The sequence below is a fragment of the Dreissena polymorpha genome, chromosome 2 (genome assembly GCF_020536995.1).
Source record: "Dreissena polymorpha isolate Duluth1 chromosome 2, UMN_Dpol_1.0, whole genome shotgun sequence".
NCBI lineage: Eukaryota > Metazoa > Mollusca > Bivalvia > Myida > Dreissenidae > Dreissena > Dreissena polymorpha.
Genome location: NC_068356.1, coordinates 151,506,012 through 151,526,595, shown reverse-complemented (window position 1 = coordinate 151,526,595; position 20,584 = coordinate 151,506,012). Strand labels below are relative to the sequence as shown.

The window sequence follows — 20,584 nt, the reverse complement described above, 5'->3', positions numbered from 1 at the left end:
ACATTTTTTAAAGATATGAATCTTAACAAATTTTCAGCCATTTCATCAAGCAAACATCAGGAAGCAAAATCATCCAAAATGGCTACTGAAACTTCAGATGCGGAAAAGGTGGCCACAAAGGATGAAAGAACTTAAAAGGTGCAAAATAACTGTATATGTTTTTAATCACACATTTCATAAAGTAGTCAGGTAAGGAATTCCATGAAATACACTTCCTCAAAAGAAACTAAACTGTAACGGTTTCATAAAATGTCAAGTTTTTGTTTCTTAAAAACATTGATACACATTGCAGTTTTATATTTTTAAAGAATAGAGCAGTTTTTTTAAATTATCTTTAATTATACATGTTTTAACTTTAATAAATTTGTACCTTCTAATTAACTTTTTTTCAGAAAAAACAAAAAGGTCAAGGCTACAAGAATATCAAAGAAAAACGGTTGTATAAATGCTTTAATCATATTAATGTATTGAATATCATTTTTGCTTTATACAAATTCAATCAACATAAATACAATAGTAATAAGCATTGGTGCGTTAACATTCATGTCCACAATTTATTTCAATATTAATTTCTACCATGAGTATGATGGGCTCCATTTTTCTTAAATCGATTTAACAACAATGAGTGGTATTCTAAATCATTTCAAGAATTTACTTGAAGACGGTGTCCATAACTATAATGTTTAGTGTAAATATGGTTAATGCTTAGTTTTAATATTAGAACTTTATTTGGTTTAATATAACATCATGGACCATCTATTTATCAACTTAAAGAGACGAGCATTTATTAAACGACCATCGATGAAATTAATAGATATTAATATATAGTTGTGACTTTTAATTTCAAAAGGCTTTTAATTGTGTACTTTATTATTAACCTATGATTATTGCATTATTTTCTATCTATTTATGATTTCCCCAATGTTTTCCCTAAGATCAATGCAATGTCTTAAACAAATATTGTAAGAATAAGTGGGGGTTTGATTGTAAAAAAGCTTTGAAGCACTCGTTTTGAAATGTTATAATTTTCTTAAAAAAATAATTATCAGTTTTGACATCCTTGGATTGAAAACTTACACAAATTTGTTCATCACTTGCTGAACCTACACTTAAATGTTACTACCAATAATTTTTGTCCATTGCTATGTAATATTTCTTATTTTTGGAATGCTTTGTGAAAAATCAATCTCAAAATTAAGCAAACTCTTAAAAAAAATATTCCATTAAATCGTCTTAAAAGATAAAATATTTTTACGTCTGATGCAATATGTTTCAATGAAAATTACACATATTGTCAGATGTTTCTTAAGTTACCTTACCAAAATTAATGCTAAAAGTGTTAGTGTATTACATGTGTAGACGATATCGTTAAATAATAGTAAATGCCTTAATTATTAGAAAAAAAACTGTCTTCAAAAATTCCAAATACCACCCATAGCTCTCGATTGTTATACTAGTCTTATTTACAAACTACATATTTTGGCTGCTTATAGAGCAGGGTAGCATGCTTATACGGGAGCTTTCCGGCTTTAAGTGAGGTTAGTTGGAAACTACTTACAAGATGGCGTCGTTTTTTTGTGTTTTTCGTAAAGGATTAGCGGTTATTTTCACCCGGTAAGTCACTTTCTATTTATATTTATTTTATATGAATACGGCATTTCGGTTCTACGGTGTTTGTGCTTCCCTCGTGTTTTTGTTTCAAGATCGTAGCCGTCGGGATGAAAAAAGTTATTGAAGGAACACCGTCCACAAATCTGTTGTCTACTTACGGGACGTTCGTGAAATTGGATGTACAAATATCATTTTCTCTTATAATACACAGTTGTGACACACGTGAATAGTATATATCTAAATCATGATTATTTGATTATATCGACGCCGGTTTTATCTCTGATCATTCATTTTTTGGCAAAAATTATTGGTTTAACCACTCTGTTTGGAACTGACTTCCTTTTAAGCACATTTTTGGATCTGTCTTGCAAATGACAAACAGCTATTTCATATGTTAAAAAGCTTGACACTAAATACCTTCCCATCTTTAATTTATTTTATATGTGTACTTCAATATTATAGTTTTATAGTATGCTGTGTGTTGAAATATAAGTGTTTTCTTAATCATGTCACTTACTGTTAAATTATTATAATAATGCTGTACGAAAAACATACCGACTAATTGAATCATTTCACCTATTTTCAAGAAGATGGGTTGTAAGGTGGCTGATGTACGAGATAATAGAACGTTTATCAGCCCTTTCAGTAATATTATAATTGATTTAATGTATTTTATGACGTGTCTACCTGATTCTGATATGAACTTTTGTTTAACCATTATTTTACTGTCTTTTCAGATGATGCAGGTTTTGCGAAAATAAGTGCATCGTTCGTGACAGTATATGTAATGAGGAATTTTACATTAGGGGAGGATTAAGGCACCATGCCACATGGACCACATGAGTTTAAATGTAGAATATGCAAGCAGGAATCCTTCAACAGAGCCGTACTAAAACAGCACATAAAAACAAGAACCAAACAAAAACATGTAGAGCTGATGTTTGTAGTGATTTTGTTAATTTTATAAAGTCTACATAGACACGTCTGACATATAATTGCTATGAGTGCTACTTAATTACACGTTTTTGCGTATCTGTTATGATGCTTGTTTCTCACGTTTTTTTTTTTAAATACAATAATGGTAAACCATTATCTGTGTTACGTCATTTCTTCCAACGATGTCTCTGTATGCATTTTAAAGTGTATTGAGCACGTTCCTACTTCGTAACGCCTTCTTTTTTAATCTTGGCATCCTCAACGTCTTAAACTGGCGTTTTGATACCTGAAAGTAGTAATCATAGTTTCTCGTATAGTAAGCAGTGTATAATATCCCGTTTGAGGCATATTCAAACATAAGTATGTCCATATGTGTTAAAATAAACAGGTAACAATTACACTGTGTAAACAATACCGCCAGATGCTCTATATTACTCACACCAAATCATAACGTTTAGTATGTGAGAAAACATATGATAGTAATAAATAATAATATAACAATTAATACAAATATTTAAAAAAGATAACTCCTGATCTCTAAAGAGAAAATGTTCTCCAAAACATTCGCACGATATCGTTCACGACAGTTATTTCGTTTAAAACCTTCTAACATAGGAAATAACTGTTGTCATTTGGAAGTCAAGTCCCACAATATGCTTAAAAGGAAGTCAGTTCCAAAAATGGGGGTTAAACCTTTATAATTCGGCATTAAATGAATTAATAGACATAAAACGCGTCGAGATAATAACATAATCGTGATTTATGTTATACCTTACTGTAAACATGCACTAATGCTGTTTATAGTGAGAGAAACTGATATTCGAACATCCACCATATCGAAGGTCAAGAAATTAAACAACAAATTTGTGGACGGTTTTGCTTCAATAACTTTTTTATTCCGGCGTCAATGGTATTGAAACCAAAAACCCGAGGGAAGCCGGATGGGCTTATTCATTAAACAGAAATATAAATATAAAGTGGCTTACCGGGTGAAAATATCCGCTACTCCTAAACGAAAAACACAAAAAGACCCCATCTTGGAAGTAAGTTCCAACTTACCTCAATTAAAACCGGTAAGCTCCCGTATACGCATGTCCCTTTGAAGAGTATGGTTTTCTTTTAACTGCACCTGTGTAGAGACCACACTTTGTTTGTAATGGAAGTTTATGCGGATCGCAAGGTTAAGCAATTTATGGTTAAATGAAATATCAAATGCCATTGATGTATGTCATATAATTCAAAGATACTCGTTTCTTTGATGGTTCGCTTTGGAATATATATTATGGTTTCAACATATAAAATGGCAACTGGAGCTAAATTATAAGGGAAAAACTACATGTCTTCCCATTAACCTCTCGGTTGCCTTTCAAATGACGAAAGCTTGCATCCAATTGCTGTCAGTCAGCGTCTCCTTGAATTCTGTTGCACATAACCTGGCTATATGCATGCCAGGGGGAAGAGCAGTAATACAGAAATGTCTGTTCACAACCTTCTTGCTTCAAACGTATTGCCTAATTACTAAAAATATGTTCTTATTTCTTGGCAAAACATCAACCAGTTTACAGTCGATAAAAAACAACAACATAAGTCTTATACATTTTCTTTGTATTTATTTATTGAATACCTAGGAAAGAATGAGCATTTAAGTTTTGTAACATGGAATCATTTCTATACCAACTTCATATAAAAGGCTGCATTGCATGCTTTGTTGCACTGGCTTTCAATTAAACACATTTTTATGAATTTCAGTTCTTTATTGTAGAAGTCAATATGTACGCATACACTAAATTGGTTTATATTTAATGCATAACGTTACATGTATATTTTTTTCCAGAAATCTTCATAACGAAGATTGCATTTAAGTGATGTTTTACGTGATGATATCAAAGAAGCTACTTGGAGAAGAATCAAATAAGGTTTTACTGAAATTCGATTTAAATCTGCTAAGATCGTGGTCTTGCGTAAATCATGTTGCACAGTCAGAAAGGTACTTCTATAAATGAAATGTTTTGCGTTCGTTTAATGTACCATGTATTTTAATGCAGTATTCTTTCAATGTACCTTGTTCACTAGTTTATTGATTATAAGTATTGTGAACGCAAACAACTTCAGTATCTATTATACTGGCAAGTAAAACTTATTATTTCCATAATTATAGCTTAAGCAATAATGTCGTAATAACGTAAGCTCTGAATCAGATGCTATAGTAACATGTTGAGTGTTTGGTGATATAGGCTTCACGTACATATACCTATAAGGGAAAATATCACAGCTTTAAGAGTTGGGCAATCTAATTATGCCAACCACTTTATGAGGGGAGAAGAGTAAGGCTTCGCTATTTTCGGTCCTTCCGCGCGTCATACCGACCTTCTTACCGTATGTCCTTTTTGTGTCGCGCTTAACTAAAAATATATAGGCGCTAGATTAATACAAATTTGCAAACACAAAATATATAGGTGCTAGATTAATACAACTTTGCAAACACATCATTCAGCATGTGATTTTGCGCACGGCCGTATCTTTATTGGATATTTTGAAAACAGCGAAAGTTATGGTCCCTATTTTGCTATGTTGAAACAAAGTTGTTAAGGCGAGCGATTGGGAACACACTATATACGGCGTCCGTCAGATACTATACAAAATTTAAACATGATGATTTTTCATGGCTGTATAGATATGAATGAGAAGACTTATTTTGCACAAAAACATAACCTGTCTCTTACTTAAATCAGAGTTATTGCCCTCTTTTGTATGGTGTTACTTTTCAGGGCTTTATCTCAGATACGCTACAAGATTTCAGTATGAAACTTCGTGGGTGTATATATATATATCACATTAGACGAATCGGGTAATTCAAAGAAATTATTGCCAGACACTTATTTGTTTTAGGATTAAACCATATACCAAGGGATTTTCACCTATCTATACACAAAATTTATGTGACAGAGATCGGGATACGAATTCAATTAATTTGCTTGTTCTTTACAATATCTTGGCCAAGCTTTTATCCGGGTCATCTGCGTCCAAACACTAGGAGAAACGGTTAAATCTGAAAAAAAAAACTTGTTATTACTTTAGAGGCCACATTTATGCCTTAACATTGATGAAGTTAATATCTTGTCAACAATTGTCTAGAAATAACTTGTCACCAGGTCAAAGTTTAAAAATACTTACCACTCAATCTTGATAATACGCGGTCATAATGTTAATATTGACAAAATCTCGACCAGGTTTGATTATAGGTCAGGGGTGACCAAACCACTGTCACTTGGTGACTGCTATAGTGCTTAAATTTTAAAAAGATATTAACCAGCATATGAATATTCGCCCGGTCATATTTTTAGTACGATCTATTTAACACAACCGCAATTATTATCCTCTTTTAACCCCCCAAAAAATTTTCTTCTGGTGTCGCGTGTAACAAACAAAGTATTGCTGCTTGTGGGCTCAAAATTTACAAACCTTTTTACCGGCATATCAATGTGTGCATTTCCATAGATTTGGTTCAGTTTTTCTGACAACAGAGAAGTTTATAAAAAAAAAACGAATGTGTGGGGCTTCCGTGTCATACGGACACATGCCTGTTTCATACTGCTTTTCAGTCGATTCAAGGTTGATGCAACATTTTTATTGATATGTAACATTGTCCGAAAACAAGTTTGCTAGTAGACAAAGCAAAGCACAGCAAAGGCATTAACAAGAAAGTTTTGTTTGCTTCCAAAAAACTCCACAGCAACAGTTGAATGAAAACTCTCTTGAAATAACATATTAAATTCGCCAGAACTAAGCAGTTTTGCACAACAATCATAATGATGATCATAACCTATCCAAAACGTTCACATGTTTATTAACAGGGGAGTTATTAATTTGCTATTGTTGTAATTTTCTCAATTCCCTACTTTACATGAAAAGTTATACCAGTAGCGTCTTAACATGACAGGCCATGTCCAGGACAGTGAATGATAAAATATTTGTACTGCTTTAGAAAATTGAAATTTAATTAATAAAATGTCAAACCTTAATACATTTTTAATTAAGTCTAATACCTGTAATAAGGCGATTTGCGAAGAAACAGTACAGGTTATTATATTGTTAAGTATCTATGTTTGGTAAATGTGTTATACAAATGCTGTTTAACAATTCTTAGATTACCTGCACATGCAGTCTTCATGGTAAAATAGTGTGGTTGATGGCTGTCCGGGTTCGTGTTTCGTGTGACGGGTATCGTGCATTGCCATTTGTCAACAATTTGCTCTGAAGGTCATCTCCGAAACTGCGAAGCACATGTTAATGAAACCTAACAAGACTGATCCTAAATGGGAAACTCACTTCATTTAAATTATTCAAACGGGGTTCGGTCCGCTTTATATGTAGGGCGCCAGAGCAAAACAGATTTTAGCATTTAAGTAAAAACAAATTCTGCTCTAAAACTGCCAGACTCAGAGATAACATTTTCGGCAACTTATATCGTATATTGGAGCTCTTCAAAGTTTATTCAAAATATGGCTATTTGATCATCTGGGGTTAGAAATACTTGGACTAAATAACAATAAAAAGAGTAACACATTTTGAAAGAAAGTTTATACCATAATCTTGTTATACAGCTTTTTATATTATGCATGAGTTTAATCTTCTTTTAAGTATGGATGGTTTCTTCTCCTTGCCAAGAATCCCCTAAAGTTGCAAAGCAAGAGGTTTCAAATTTAATATAAAACATCGGATAGCGTCTTATACAAGGAATAAAACATATATCCACAGATAATGCCAAACCATGTCCTAGCGAAAATAAGTCCAATTCAGTTTTTATGAATGGGGTAATTGGATAATTAGGATTAATGTAATCGGAACATGGTGATTAATGTACAGATGATGATGAGGAGGAGAAGAATTATGTTTATGATATGGATGAATATGCTGTGGATGAGGTTGATGATACTAATTATTTATCATAATATGGACGTGGTTCCAAGTTTAAACATTTGTATTGTGTTTTTTTGTTACAGAAAATTTGAGGAGCAGATTGAGTACAGTTATGAGCTGATTATACCCAGACATTTATGTACAAATATTGCATTTGGAAGAACAGTTTATTTGAATATGAACACTATTATGACTCCACTTCATTGAGAAATGTTCATAACAGAGTGTTGTGTGTTCCAATTGACAGGATCTCTAAAAAAGGTACTTTCGTAAATAAAGAAAAAATGTTGTGGTTTTGATTTTGTCAGCTGGCCAACCTATTAATTATACAGTGGTTACAGGAACTGGTTTACAGACTGACAAAATGACAATTGCTTAAGGAGACAACTACCCCCCCCCCCCGCAAAAAAAACAACGTACAAAACAAAAACAAACAAACACAAACACACTTAACAATAGATAGCAAAACGATATAGATGCATATTAAAAAACAAAACATGTTAATTTATTAGGTATCGAAATTCGAAATTCAGCAAATAAAGTTTTAAATTTGGAAAAACAATATTTTGTATTTGTTAAATTGAATTTTGCAATTGATACATACATAAGTGTAAGTGCATGACGATGTTCAGATGGTCAAGAGAATAAGCTAACGGCCTTTTACTCCAAAGGAACTTAATGCAAATCCCGGTGGGGCTTTTTTTTCTTTATCTGTGTTTCTTTTCTTTTTAAAAGTTTTGTAGGATTTAAGCTACGATGTTTAATATTTAAATAAACGATATTTTACGACACACTTTTACTAAATGTAATATTATGATAAACTCTGTGAACAAGTATATTTAAAAACCAGACCTGTAATTTTAAGTCAATTATTATATTAAATGTATTTAGTGTAGTTAATTTAAAGTCAAATACGTTCAAGTATATAGTAATAAATGTCCATGTTTTTGTCTACTATACAAAATCTCTATGACAGGTTCCATCATTTGTGTGAGTCATTGTGGCAATAATGAAACTGTTTATGTCAAAAAGCATAACAACTGCAAAACCTTCATTTGTTTCAATGTGATATTTGGGGGTACGAATATTCATCACATTTCGTATTATATTGGTATTACTACTGCTTGCATGTATTTCTCCAGAAATATGGCATCAGTATGATGATGTGGCCGTTCAAGCTCCAACAAAGACTATCTTGCGAAATGTGTACCATTACTGGAAAGGAAAATTTAAGGAAACATGTCTTGAAAATATGGAAACGTTTGTGTCGCACTTTCGTCCAGAATGGGTTGCCCATGCAGCTGACCCAGTCTCAGAATCTTTTCAGGAGTCTTTGGAAAAATTAGATAATCTTGTATTTTGTTTGCGAAAAATATATTTTACCCACGCAAAGTGCTTTGAATCTGATAATGACTTCAGACAACAGGTAAATATTTTGTGCAGCACAGTAAGTTGTAATTTAATTACATAAAATGTTGTTTAATCTTTAGTCTTAAACTTTTCAAATTGTATTTTAAACGAATGTTTTCATTTATTATATATATATATATATATATATATATATATATATATATATATATATATATATATATATATATATATATATATATATATATATAAATTGTTATATTATTTGCGCACAAAACTTGGTATTTTATGTGTATTAGATGGGTACTCTCCTTTTTGGAAATGCTATTGATGATCTTCAATAACAAATGAACAGAAAAGAACAAAGAATGGCACATTTTATGTGTGCTGTTTGGATTGCTATAGCCTTGAACAGAAATCAACTTGTTCTTACATCACCTCAGTGGCAAACACTCTGCAGATGTTTACTTCTCTCTCCTGATCCCGAAACAAAGACATGCCACGAGCTTACGGATATCCTTACTATGTCGTCAAAGGCGTAAGTCAATATCTGCTGTAAGTTTTACCTCTGCGAAGTTATTTTATGTTACTGCAGATTTTAATATTGTTTTCACCTTTTAAGGGATCTTTTCACGTATTTTTTAAATTGACTTAATTGATAAAAACATGTTTAAGATTTGCAATTTGTCGTTGAAGTTATGATATTTGTGGAAAAACAGTAATACTGAACATTAACCATGCACTGCAATACCCATTATTTATTGTTGTCGTTAAATTGTGTGTCACTACGAACTCAAACTTAAACTCAAACAATTTTATTGAAGTAAATACAGGCCACCGGCCCAAAAATACACAATATACACACATTTTATACAATCACATAGTTGCCTTGTAACTGTTTATATCCATATTTAATTATACATTTTTAGATAACTATATAAATACATACAAATTGATGTTGTTTCACATGTAGATATACATATAAATACAAAGTTATGAATTGATGTTGTTTAACAGATGGTATACAAAACTTGCGACTTTATGGATAATTTCATCATTATTTGATCCCATTAATGAATAAAAATCAGATATTGAACATCCCCCATTGTACCAATTAAAAAGATATTGGGTTCGGATGTCTCTGTGTTTAAAACAATAGCAAAATGCATGAAATTCACAATCAATAACACGTATATTATTGTTATCCAGACAAAAATAACATAGTCTATCATATCATCAAATGGGATATTTGATTGTCTACCAATCTCAATATTTAATTTGTGATTAGAACATCTAAATTTAGAAAATGCAATTTTATGTTAATATGGTATGTTTTCTAAGGTAAAATATCTTTCAGTATTTAACATTGCTTTGTAATACATGTAATGGTGACAGCGAGAAGAATTGTTTTTATCACTTTGCCAGTTTTGAGTATAACGATCAATAATACGTTGGCGAAAGTGTCTAATGAATAAATTTACATCACCAATTTCTTGACTTATCCATACATTTCCAAAGCCATAACGAAATAGCATTGCTTAGATAAAGTAAAAAAATACAACAATCATTGTATGAGCACGGATATCCGAGCGGTCTAAGCAATAGACTTTTACCCCATAGGTCAGTGGTGTAAGCCCAGTTGAGGGTTACTTTTTATGCCCCCAAAGGAGGGCATATAGTGATCGGAATGTCCGTCCGTCCGTCTGTCCGTCACACTTTGCGTTTAGGTTTCGAAAAATGCGAATAACTTCTACGTCGCTTCAGAAAGAAATTATATATTTGGCATGCATGTGTATATGGACAAGGCCTTTCCATATGCATACAAAGTTTGACCCCTGAGAACTTGACCTTGAACTTAGGGTCCGCGTTTAGGTTTCGAAATCTGCGTTTAAGTTTCGAAAAAAGCTCATAACTTCTATGTCCCTTGAGCTATAACCTTCATACTTGGTATGCATGTGTATATAGACAAGCCTTTTCAAACGCACACAAATTTCGATCCCTGTGGCCTTGACCTTGAACTATGGTTCCGCGTTTAGGTTTTAAAATATGTGTTTAGGTTTCTCAAAACGCTCATAACTTCTATGTCCCTTGAGATATTACCTTCCTATTTGGTATGCATCTGTAAATTGACAAGGCCTTTCCATACGCACTAAAACATTTGACCCCTGTGACCTTGACCTCGAACTAAGGGTCCGCGTTTAGGTTTCGAAATCTGCGTTTAGGTTTCGCAAAATGCCTATAAATTTTTAGTCCCTTGAGATATAACGTTTATATTTGGTATGGATGTGCATATGGACAAGGCCTTTCCACCTCGAACTTAGGGTCGGCGTTTAGGTTTCGAAATCTGCGTTTAGGTTTCGAAAAAAGCTCATAACTTCTATCAAGCGTTTATAGGGGGCATAAGTCATCCTATGGAGACAGCTCTTGGTTGCTTTCTTAAATTGTATTCTTGTTTGTTTTTACTAGAGCTTTAAATATTCAATGTTTACATTTACCAATATAAAGCATTTGATAACACACTTCAAAACATGTCAAAATCTGTGAAAAGGCCCCTTTATTAACTGGCATAATTAATGTGCAAAGTCAAAAGGCCGAAGATTTATTTTTATTTAGTCTCATAACCTGATGTTATTCAAAACCTGACATCAAACTGTCAAACAGAATCTGAATTTCTCTCATACGAATTAATAAAATCAGTTCCTGATAGGTGCGGAGGAATTTCAACATTTGACATTGTTACGAATAAACACTGCGATTAAAAAATGTCTTTTTCCTTTATATTTGCCTTTAATCTGAAGAAATTAAAAAGCACACAGGTCAAAGAAATTAATTTCTTCTTTTGTCTTTTGTTTTACTGCTTGGTCTTAGTCTACTTACGCAATATAATGTTCTTGTGAAAAAAGCCTAAATTTAAAATGGTTTCATTAAAATATGTCTGTAAGCATTTTAAAATAAAATAGGGAACAATTTAATACGGAAACATTCGATGTTTGAGCAATGTTCAAAGATACCGAATAAGTAGGTATAACACCTTTTGTAACCCATTAACTCGATGGTTACATAACCCACTATCCATTTCACGAAGAGTTAACTGTTTGTATTTTTCTCCTAAATAGTTTGCTTTCAGACTAATGTTCTGCAAATAGTATGAAGACTGTTCACATTTGTGATGGACATGGGGACTGTCTGACAATGTTCGCGAAGTTGTAACTACTAAGCGTCTTAAACGATTGTAGTCAGATGATATGTTTTAATGCAAATGAAGCATACCAATCTTAATCTTGTCAGTGCATTGTAAAGGTAACACGCAACAGGACCTTTGCGTGAAGTAATGAAATGTTTGTAGCGCATCTATCGTACTCTTTTGGTAGTGCATTAACTTCCTTAAACGAGCAGACACTTCAGATACATACGAACCTGATTGAACCCATGAAAGCCATGTAGAATTCGCCAAGTACAGTTAATCGTGTTATTACATACAACTGTTTCTGTATTTAAGGTTTAATACCGTAATTACTCTACGTTTTCAGACACTCTAAATTGTTTGACACCCCCTTTTAAGCAAAACTAATGATGTTTCGTGCCTTAATTTTCGGACACACGGATTTTCTCCCATAATTAATGACTGTAAAGTTTCGGAAAGAGTATTTTACAGCGCTAATGTACCAGATTTCTGCTCTTTTTTCGCTTATCATAGGGCCCTTAGATCATGTGTTTCAAACCAACGGATTAAGGTATTAAAACCTGGAAGATGAATACCTACGGCCAAAGGACAATTACTTTTGCGTTATGTGGACAATTACCATGTGTACGAGTTATAAACAATGCTTTCACCCAACAGAATTATAAATGATATCGTATTAAAGAAGCAGTGTTTTTTCCTTTTTAAAACCATTTCAGGCAAGAGATTGAAAATATGTGAAATCGTATTTATTTCAAAGCAGAGAAACAAGAGAGCATAACAATAAACTTATTGCACATTGATTTACTGTTTTTATTTGAATATACATCTGTGTTTCAAAACTATTTTGCGTACCTAAAAACATATGTTTAAGTGTCCAAAAATGTAGAGAAATTCTTAGAACAGGTGTTATTAAAACTGAAATAGAGGACGACGTTGCTGGAAACACGAAACTCGTAAGCACATTAAGTGTCTAAAATAAATATGTTTTGTTTTTCAACAATCATGTGATTTTACCCTTTACCTTTTATATGTGTCATTAATTTGCAGTGGTTTAAAAAAAAGCTGTGGTAAATCTAGTGAAATGCCTGTCACACTTTGAGAAGGATCCATCATGGATGTTTTGTTTGCCTTTGCTGCATTTTGCAACCGATGTGTGCAAGCCATACGAAGAGTTAGAAGTCGATTGGATGCATGCCGCAAACATACCAAAATGGTGGGGAACTGTAGACATTGAAAAGGACGTCGAAGTATTCAAAAAGAGCAAACTTAAATGGAATATGTAAGCTTTGCATTTTTGAATAAGATCTCTGCAAAATTTAAACACTTATTTAAGCTATTTACTGATAGCTCTTCATCTGATGTTGCTTAAAAATTCCTTTTATTAAATTGCATAGGCGAAGTTATAATGATGTATATACTAGTAGGGCTATTTTGGAAACACTTCCAAAGTATATCTATGTCACTCAGTATGTGTTTCTTCCCGGACTCTTAGATGCTTACTCACGTCATATTTTATTAAATGTTTAAATGAAATTTTATAATTGACAGTGCATTAAAATATGTAATATAGTGTGTAAAATTAAAAGACATATTCCTATCTTCTTGGTAAGTCGTTATTTAGGGAGCAAATGTGACATTAGTGAAATCGTCAAGCATTGACGTATTTCTAAACAGTGTGTCACCAACACGCGCCGATATAAGGAACTTTCTCTCAACGTCCTTAATTTGATAATTACTCAATTTCGATACAGTTATTTTCAATTGATCATTTCAGACCACTTGACCAAGTCTTGAAGTTGCTTCAACCACTGTTTGAGATAGACCCTTACCTACCGCGGAGTATTGTGGCAGCCCTGGAGCCAGCCGAATTGCATTATTTGTGTGGATCAGAATCATTTCCTATACTAGTGTGTATGGCTTCGTTACTGTATTGGAGTTCAGCTACAAACCCAAGATCCTTATCAAACATTAATTTCACGCTGGATATTACTGACTCCACAGAAAGGGTATTGTATTATTTGTACTTACTAGACATGTTTTGCGCTTCAATTTGAAATGGTATTGCCATAATCTTAAATATGTAAATTATGATGTATTCTTTTCTCATACGGAAAACAGACATAAAGACAAAACATTTGTTAAACAATTTGCACCACTTTCTAGTATATTTGCACATAATCATTTTTGCAGATTGTTATCCAATGTATGTGGTTGTGCGTACTTCGTTCGAAGGATAACGCTGTGCAAGTTTCAGAGTAAGTGCAAGTATATTGGCCTGTTTGACAATACGTGTTGAGCATAAATGATTCATCGAAAGAACTTTAAAATGACACTAAACACGTAACTACTGATTCTAATGTATTGCTTTTCATATGGGTTTGGCGGAATGAAAGGCAATTTTACTTTCACTAACAATAGAAGAATTGTTTCAACTTATTAACTTTACAATTCACAAAGAATGTTATGAAACTTCATTTAATATGGGTATGGATTCAATAAACGGTTTCCTAAAATACAAAATGCATTCCTCTTAACACATTTATTTATAGATGCATATTTATTGTGAATATGTTGAAAATTATACATGTGAAGAGTGGGATCGACGATGAAGTTGCCATTATTTAAACAATAAAAATACTGTATGCATATAGTTGGAACAATTGTATTTTTTTCCATGGAATATCTGTGCTTCTTGGTTGAACTTTTGCTTTAGTTTATCTTTTTTTAAATACTATTCATTTGAAAAGCGAAATCGTGTAATGGTCATGACATTGTCATATATTGATAGATGTTAAAATAACTTTGCACACATGCAAACCCTCAAAAGTTGGCAATACAACAGCTTTTTTTGTTTAAATTTTGCCATATATTGATGGATTTTAAAATAACGTGTCCATACAATAACTTTGTTATATAATTTAAACTAAAACCACGAATAACCATAGAGGTAAAAGTAATATGTTGCCATGAAAACAGCGTTTTTGTCGATAAATTGTGATCTTTTATATAAGAAAGCATTGTGCCTTCAACGAAGAAGCATGATACATAGAGAATATATAGTCGGTGACTTTTGATATCATGTGATATCAGACGAGGCTGATGTGGCGTAGGAATTCACGTGCCTTATCGGCCGAGTCTGATATCACATATTAAAAGTCACCAAACATATATTCTATTTATTATGCCACATAAAAAACAAATAAAAAATAACAAGAAAACAAAAACATACCACCGCTAATTTGTATTGATCTACGGTAGTACAACATGCAAATTAGACGCGGCCTTATTACACCCGCTAGCGTCTGTGCATATTTCCACATTAAAAATAGTTCAAAAGTAAACAATAAACAAAAACATTTTAACGCACATAATTTAACAAAAATAAAAAAATGAAGCGAGAAATCGATACTTTAAATTACAATTTCAGCACTAAATATAAATTTACAATATGTTTTAAGATAACACATTTGCCATATACATGTAGTTTTTACGAACAAACTAACGGCCATTTTCAAGGCGAACGTTTAAACACTGTTATGTGAAAAAATGAAACAAGAAAATAAACAATAACAATATCGAACGGGAATTTAACGTTATGTTTACATTGGATTTTAAGTCAGTTACTTATTTTTCAACTTCGCCGTAGTAAACATTTAGGTTAGAAATGTTCACTTTGGCCCCGAAAAACAACCCCCACGTTTCAAGTCAAAGAGGGTGGGGAAAGCGACTGCTTCTGGATTTAAAGTTGCTGAAACTTCCTGAGGAACCTGTTGTTGTGCGGGATTCAGAAATACTGCCAGTTGTGAATGGAACGAATGTGCTGAAATGGAGATGCTTTCGCTCTGCGACATGTTTTGTGACATGTTTGTTGTAATGGATTCGTTGCGTTTGGAAGTGCCTGCCAAAATATTGGAACATTTCTTCTGAGTCTGCAGGGAAATGTTGCTATAGTTGATAATACTTAGCACATTTTTGTGTCCACTGATTTGCATGATATCCGCGGAGCAGCAACCGGCATCCCGCACCTTTTGTACCATGTGCTTCCAGGCTGAATGATTAGTTTTCTATTGATTTCTGCACCCATGCACATGTGTTTTATTATTTGTGCTTTTTTATTCTCATTTTCATGCTAATTAACCAACGCTCAGTGTCAGTAGTCGTACTGTTGTTGGTCTTAGTACTTGTTTTGCTCGGAAAACCCATGGGGGCGATTTGACGCATATATCCTATAATACAAATTTAAATGTTTAAAGAATTTTGATTAAACAAATTAAGTTTACATATAACTTTTTAAAGAAAGTATTCTGCATCGTATATTAGGTATTTTTCCATTCTTTATATAAAAATCTTGTGGATTAACATTTTTTAACTTTTGATTTTTTTCTTTGGATTATATTATAATATTTGTCTATTTCATTACAGAAAGAAAAAATCTATAAGTTGCAACCACACATTTGGATGGGTCTTCATCATTCGCCCAAATTCTTGGTAGCACAGCTCTAACCTCGTCAGTTGCACCCGTTCGAGTCTTTGTCTGCCTCTCGACCAACTCCAGATACTCGTCTCCCTCTACATCCCGGCACAGCTTCTCATCACCCCATCTAATTAATTCGGAAAGGTGAAACTATCTTTTTTCTTATTCACTCTTGAGAGTAGTTTTTGATGTTATATTTTTAATTGTTTTATATTTGAATGTTATAGATTCAAGTGAAATTAATAGCTTAATAATAAATTGCTAATTTTGTATTACTCATTACTCAAGCGGTTCTGTAATTTGCTGTTTTGTTTTTTCTTGTGGCTTATTTTTTAAATTTTCAGGTTGACGACAGTGAACACAACAATGAACTGTTCAGTTAAAATTGTGGCAAACGAACACTATGTGAACACATTTTTAGATACATGTTCAATTTTAATTGCAGACAATAGAAAGTTGAAATGTTCATGTCTTATTAGGCATACTTCGCCTTTTTATTTATAAGACAGAAAATGTGACAGAAATATTAGCATTTTCAAGTAATAGTTAGAAGTCAAGATGCATTGTAAATATTCTGTATTACAGCAAATTCGAAATTGTTTTTTTACTGTAAATTATAGTGTTCATCAACACTCCTCATTCCGAAATTTGTGGAGAATCTAAACCATAGAGTGTTTATAATGGCCTGTGGACCATTACCAAGCTGCCCTTCTATAGAGCTTTTCAATTTCATGCTACTTTATTGGTTGTACCGCATTCGCCTTGTTTCCTTTACCTTCTTTTTAAACTTTTTTCATTTAAGACGGGAAGAAGGTTTGAGAATCAATTAACCTTTAATCAGTTTGAAAGGCAACATTATACTATTTTTGTGTTAGTAATTCAGTTGATAAATTGTCACAGGTTTTTTTTCCTCCGCCTGCACCCTCCATTTTTGTGAAAAAAATGAGTCGCAGACTGTTCAAAATTGTGGGTAATAAGAGTCGCGGACTGTTCAAATTTCTGAAAAAATGAGTCGCAGACTGTTAAAAATTGTGGGGAGAAAAACAGTCGCGCACTGTTCAAATTTGTGAAAAATGAGTCGAGAACTTTCTAAAATTGTGATAACTTGAGTCGCAAACTTCTTGAAATTGAGAAAATTTTAGTTTAGAACTTCTCGAAATTGTAAAAATTTGAGTTGCGAATTTCCCAAAATTGTGAAAAACGGCAATTCTCACCGAAGGGAAAATTTCATTGTCATTGATGGTTTGAAAAACATTATGTTAATGTTTTTTTTTATTTTAACAACAGATAAATACAATTTAACGAAGTGCATTATTTGCATTTATCATACTAACAGAAAGTGCTTTCCTGAACCGTGGGAATCCTTGGCGCTGACTCTTTGCGATGGTGTATTGATAATTATTAATTTGCAGTTCCTTGTCAATACTAGATACAAAAGATCTCAGTGAGGTTGTTCCGTACTCGTCACCATTTTCTATCTTATAGACAAAAAGAACATGCATAAGATCTTATCTAGTTCTTCCATTTCAATGTGTGTTATATCAGTAGGTAATTGTTGTTGTTTTAAAAAAATGTACACTTCTTCAAATTTGAGTCATACTTTCTGACTGTGTTTTTTTTGCTGGGTATTGTGTTTGTCAATGTCTCCTAGGCTTATTGGCACAAAGCCTTTTATTTCTTTGGATGCATGATCATTTTCTTTAAGGTCATTTGAAACTAGAATTTGCACTTCTGTTGATGTTTTTTTAATGATCTCTTTAGAGGATGGCTCTTCCATGTCATCATCGAAAAAAGAAGGGTCGATATTGCATTCTGACATTATGTTGGGTTCGACTTCGGTCATATTCAAATTACCTGTTGATTTTCATACTAATTTAATCAATCCCAATCAATGTTGAAATTTGGAAAATCAGACATGTTTATTGATTTAAATTAAACACCTGTTTAGTATTTTTGTAATTTTAAATAAAACGTTTACATGGTTATTGTTATTTTTAATTAAAAATTTGTTGTGGTCGTCTGCATCAAATGATGGTAGCGGCCAAATTAGTATGTTTGTATTTTTTTTATTGATTACTGCTTATTTCATTCATATTGTCATTTTTATTTTACTTTCATAACATATGTGCGTTTTCTTGCAATAAATACTACATGTTTATTAATTTGTGAATATTAAAAATATTAATGGATTTGTTTGTTTACATTTTAATGAAATAAGCGACATTCCACGCCTTCAAAAAGTAGTTCTTCGATTAGGCGGGACTAAGTAAACATGAGATGCTAGAAATAAGAACAATGAACTCAAATACGGAAGGAGTTAAACAATGTTTTTAATTGGCGGAGCTTAAAAGTGTTATCGGATTGGGTATCCTATAACATTTTTAAATATCGTGTCAGCGTCTCCAATGTAAATGTGCACACGTGGCATAATAAATGATTTTATTTCCCTTTGGTCGATCGTTGGATCGGTTGGTCCGTATACCATTTTGTGTTTATATTACCTCTATGGAGTGCACTGACCCACAATCGCACGATTGGTTATAATGGTTACATGTAAATACAGGCAAATGGCTAACGAATGTTAGGTCATTAGGTCAAATGTCAATCTCACGTGTGTTTGTTACATAAAATGATTTAGGATAATGGTCAGTTTGAATACCGTTTTACCCACACTAAAAACCCCTTGGGCATAATTTCAATTATAATATATACTATATGAACATTAGACAAATTACGGGTAGATGAATCTACTGCCATCGTTTAATGCATTTTTCTTTCCTGTATAACAGTATGTTGGAAAGTAAACCTGTTAACGTCAGTCTTAAGCATTATATTGTTGAATGTATGTGGTTAACAATATGTAAAACACGTGTGTAGGCTTTTAATTATATATTGATTAATATTTATGTTCAAAATCCCATACACGTGTTTTTATTGTAATGGCAAATACATCTGACTCGAGAAATGATTCACTTATTACAGATATACACCACCAGTAGCTGCGAATGGCTCTAGAAGCTCAACTATTTCTCCCCCAGACAAACCTTTACCTTCATGGTATGTATGTCATGTATTTACAAATATTATAAAATATTCTACACATGGATCTAGATAACGTAAACATGTGCATAGTAGGAATGACTGAACTTGTAGTGTTATCAATATTTACCATGTGTCAATATACAAAAATAAGCCATTACAAATATGAACTTTTATTAGAATGAAATAAAAATTAAATAAGTGTACCATGTTTTAATATCAATTAAGTTGCAGTCATTGCAGTCTGCATGATCTGAATGCAAGAAGAATGAAGAAGAGGAAGCTGGAGCTTCAGATTCGATTATTCGAGGCCCAGTTGGCGCGATTGGACAAAGAATAGCATAATGTAATAGAATTATATGATGTGTGTTTAATCAAACATTACAAGATAATTTTGTTATGAAGATAAATTACAGTCATACTAAAGATTAATACTTCATCTATATTGTGTATTTCTTATGATTTCTGGACAAATTGTAGACAGTAAGTTTAAAATGTAATAAATACTTTAATACGGGCAAAAGCCCGCGAAGCGGGCGTTGACCGTTCAAACATATGGAAATTTAGACCATAAAATTACATAAGAATACCATATAGAGATGCGTCTCAAAAAAATTTGCCACGCGACATATATTTTCGCGATGCTATTTATGACGTTGAACAAATCAAAAACACTTTGACATATGCTAAATCACATGTAAATACATACCTCAGGAAAAATTATATCAATGACATCATAATTGTGAAGCGAATTGCACTAAATATTCTCGCATTATTTGTTTTTCTTCGCAACCGTTCCAGAATTAACGGCCACCGGAAAAACTTTGCGAAACCGAAATTTCGCAAACTTAAGTACCCTTTTTCTTGAAGGTTTGCTTATTTGTGATAAAGTATAAGATAAAAGTCTAACTTGTGATTAATAATTGGTTATTTTTGCTTGTTAAATGCGTTTTCTTCACTATGAACTTTATTTGCAAAGTTGGGGTTCCCATGGGATTTTTGTAATATCCCATGGGATTTTTCATTATCCCATGGGAATTTTGGTTTCTCCC

At 32.6% G+C, this 20,584-nt stretch overlaps 2 protein-coding genes and 1 long non-coding RNA gene across 4 annotated transcripts in view; all 3 read left to right on the top strand.

The window, feature by feature from the left end:
- LOC127869459 (uncharacterized) overlaps nt 1-462 on the top strand; it is a 48,315-nt gene extending 47,853 nt beyond the window's left edge. For both annotated transcript variants that reach the window (XM_052412065.1, XM_052412064.1), the window contains exons 5-6: nt 38-138; nt 393-462. In XM_052412065.1, coding sequence (XP_052268025.1) covers nt 38-135 — 98 coding nt within the window. In that variant the 3' untranslated portion in view covers nt 136-138; nt 393-462. The remainder of the gene's footprint in view (nt 1-37; nt 139-392) is intronic.
- A 7,141-nt stretch (nt 463-7,603) lies between these two features.
- LOC127866984 (uncharacterized) lies at nt 7,604-9,372 on the top strand. The gene is made up of 3 exons (XR_008043198.1): nt 7,604-7,728; nt 8,610-8,893; nt 9,279-9,372. It is a non-coding gene; the product is annotated as an uncharacterized LOC127866984 (long non-coding RNA).
- A 3,707-nt stretch (nt 9,373-13,079) lies between these two features.
- On the top strand, nt 13,080-20,002 carry LOC127870476 (uncharacterized). Its single transcript, XM_052413059.1, has 5 exons — nt 13,080-13,298; nt 13,794-14,025; nt 14,210-14,274; nt 19,476-19,550; nt 19,761-20,002. The coding sequence occupies exons 1-5, from the start codon at nt 13,135-13,137 to the stop codon at nt 19,870-19,872; spliced, it is 648 nt and encodes a 215-aa protein (XP_052269019.1). The 5' UTR covers nt 13,080-13,134; the 3' UTR covers nt 19,873-20,002.
- The last annotated feature ends 582 nt before the right edge of the window (nt 20,003-20,584 follow it).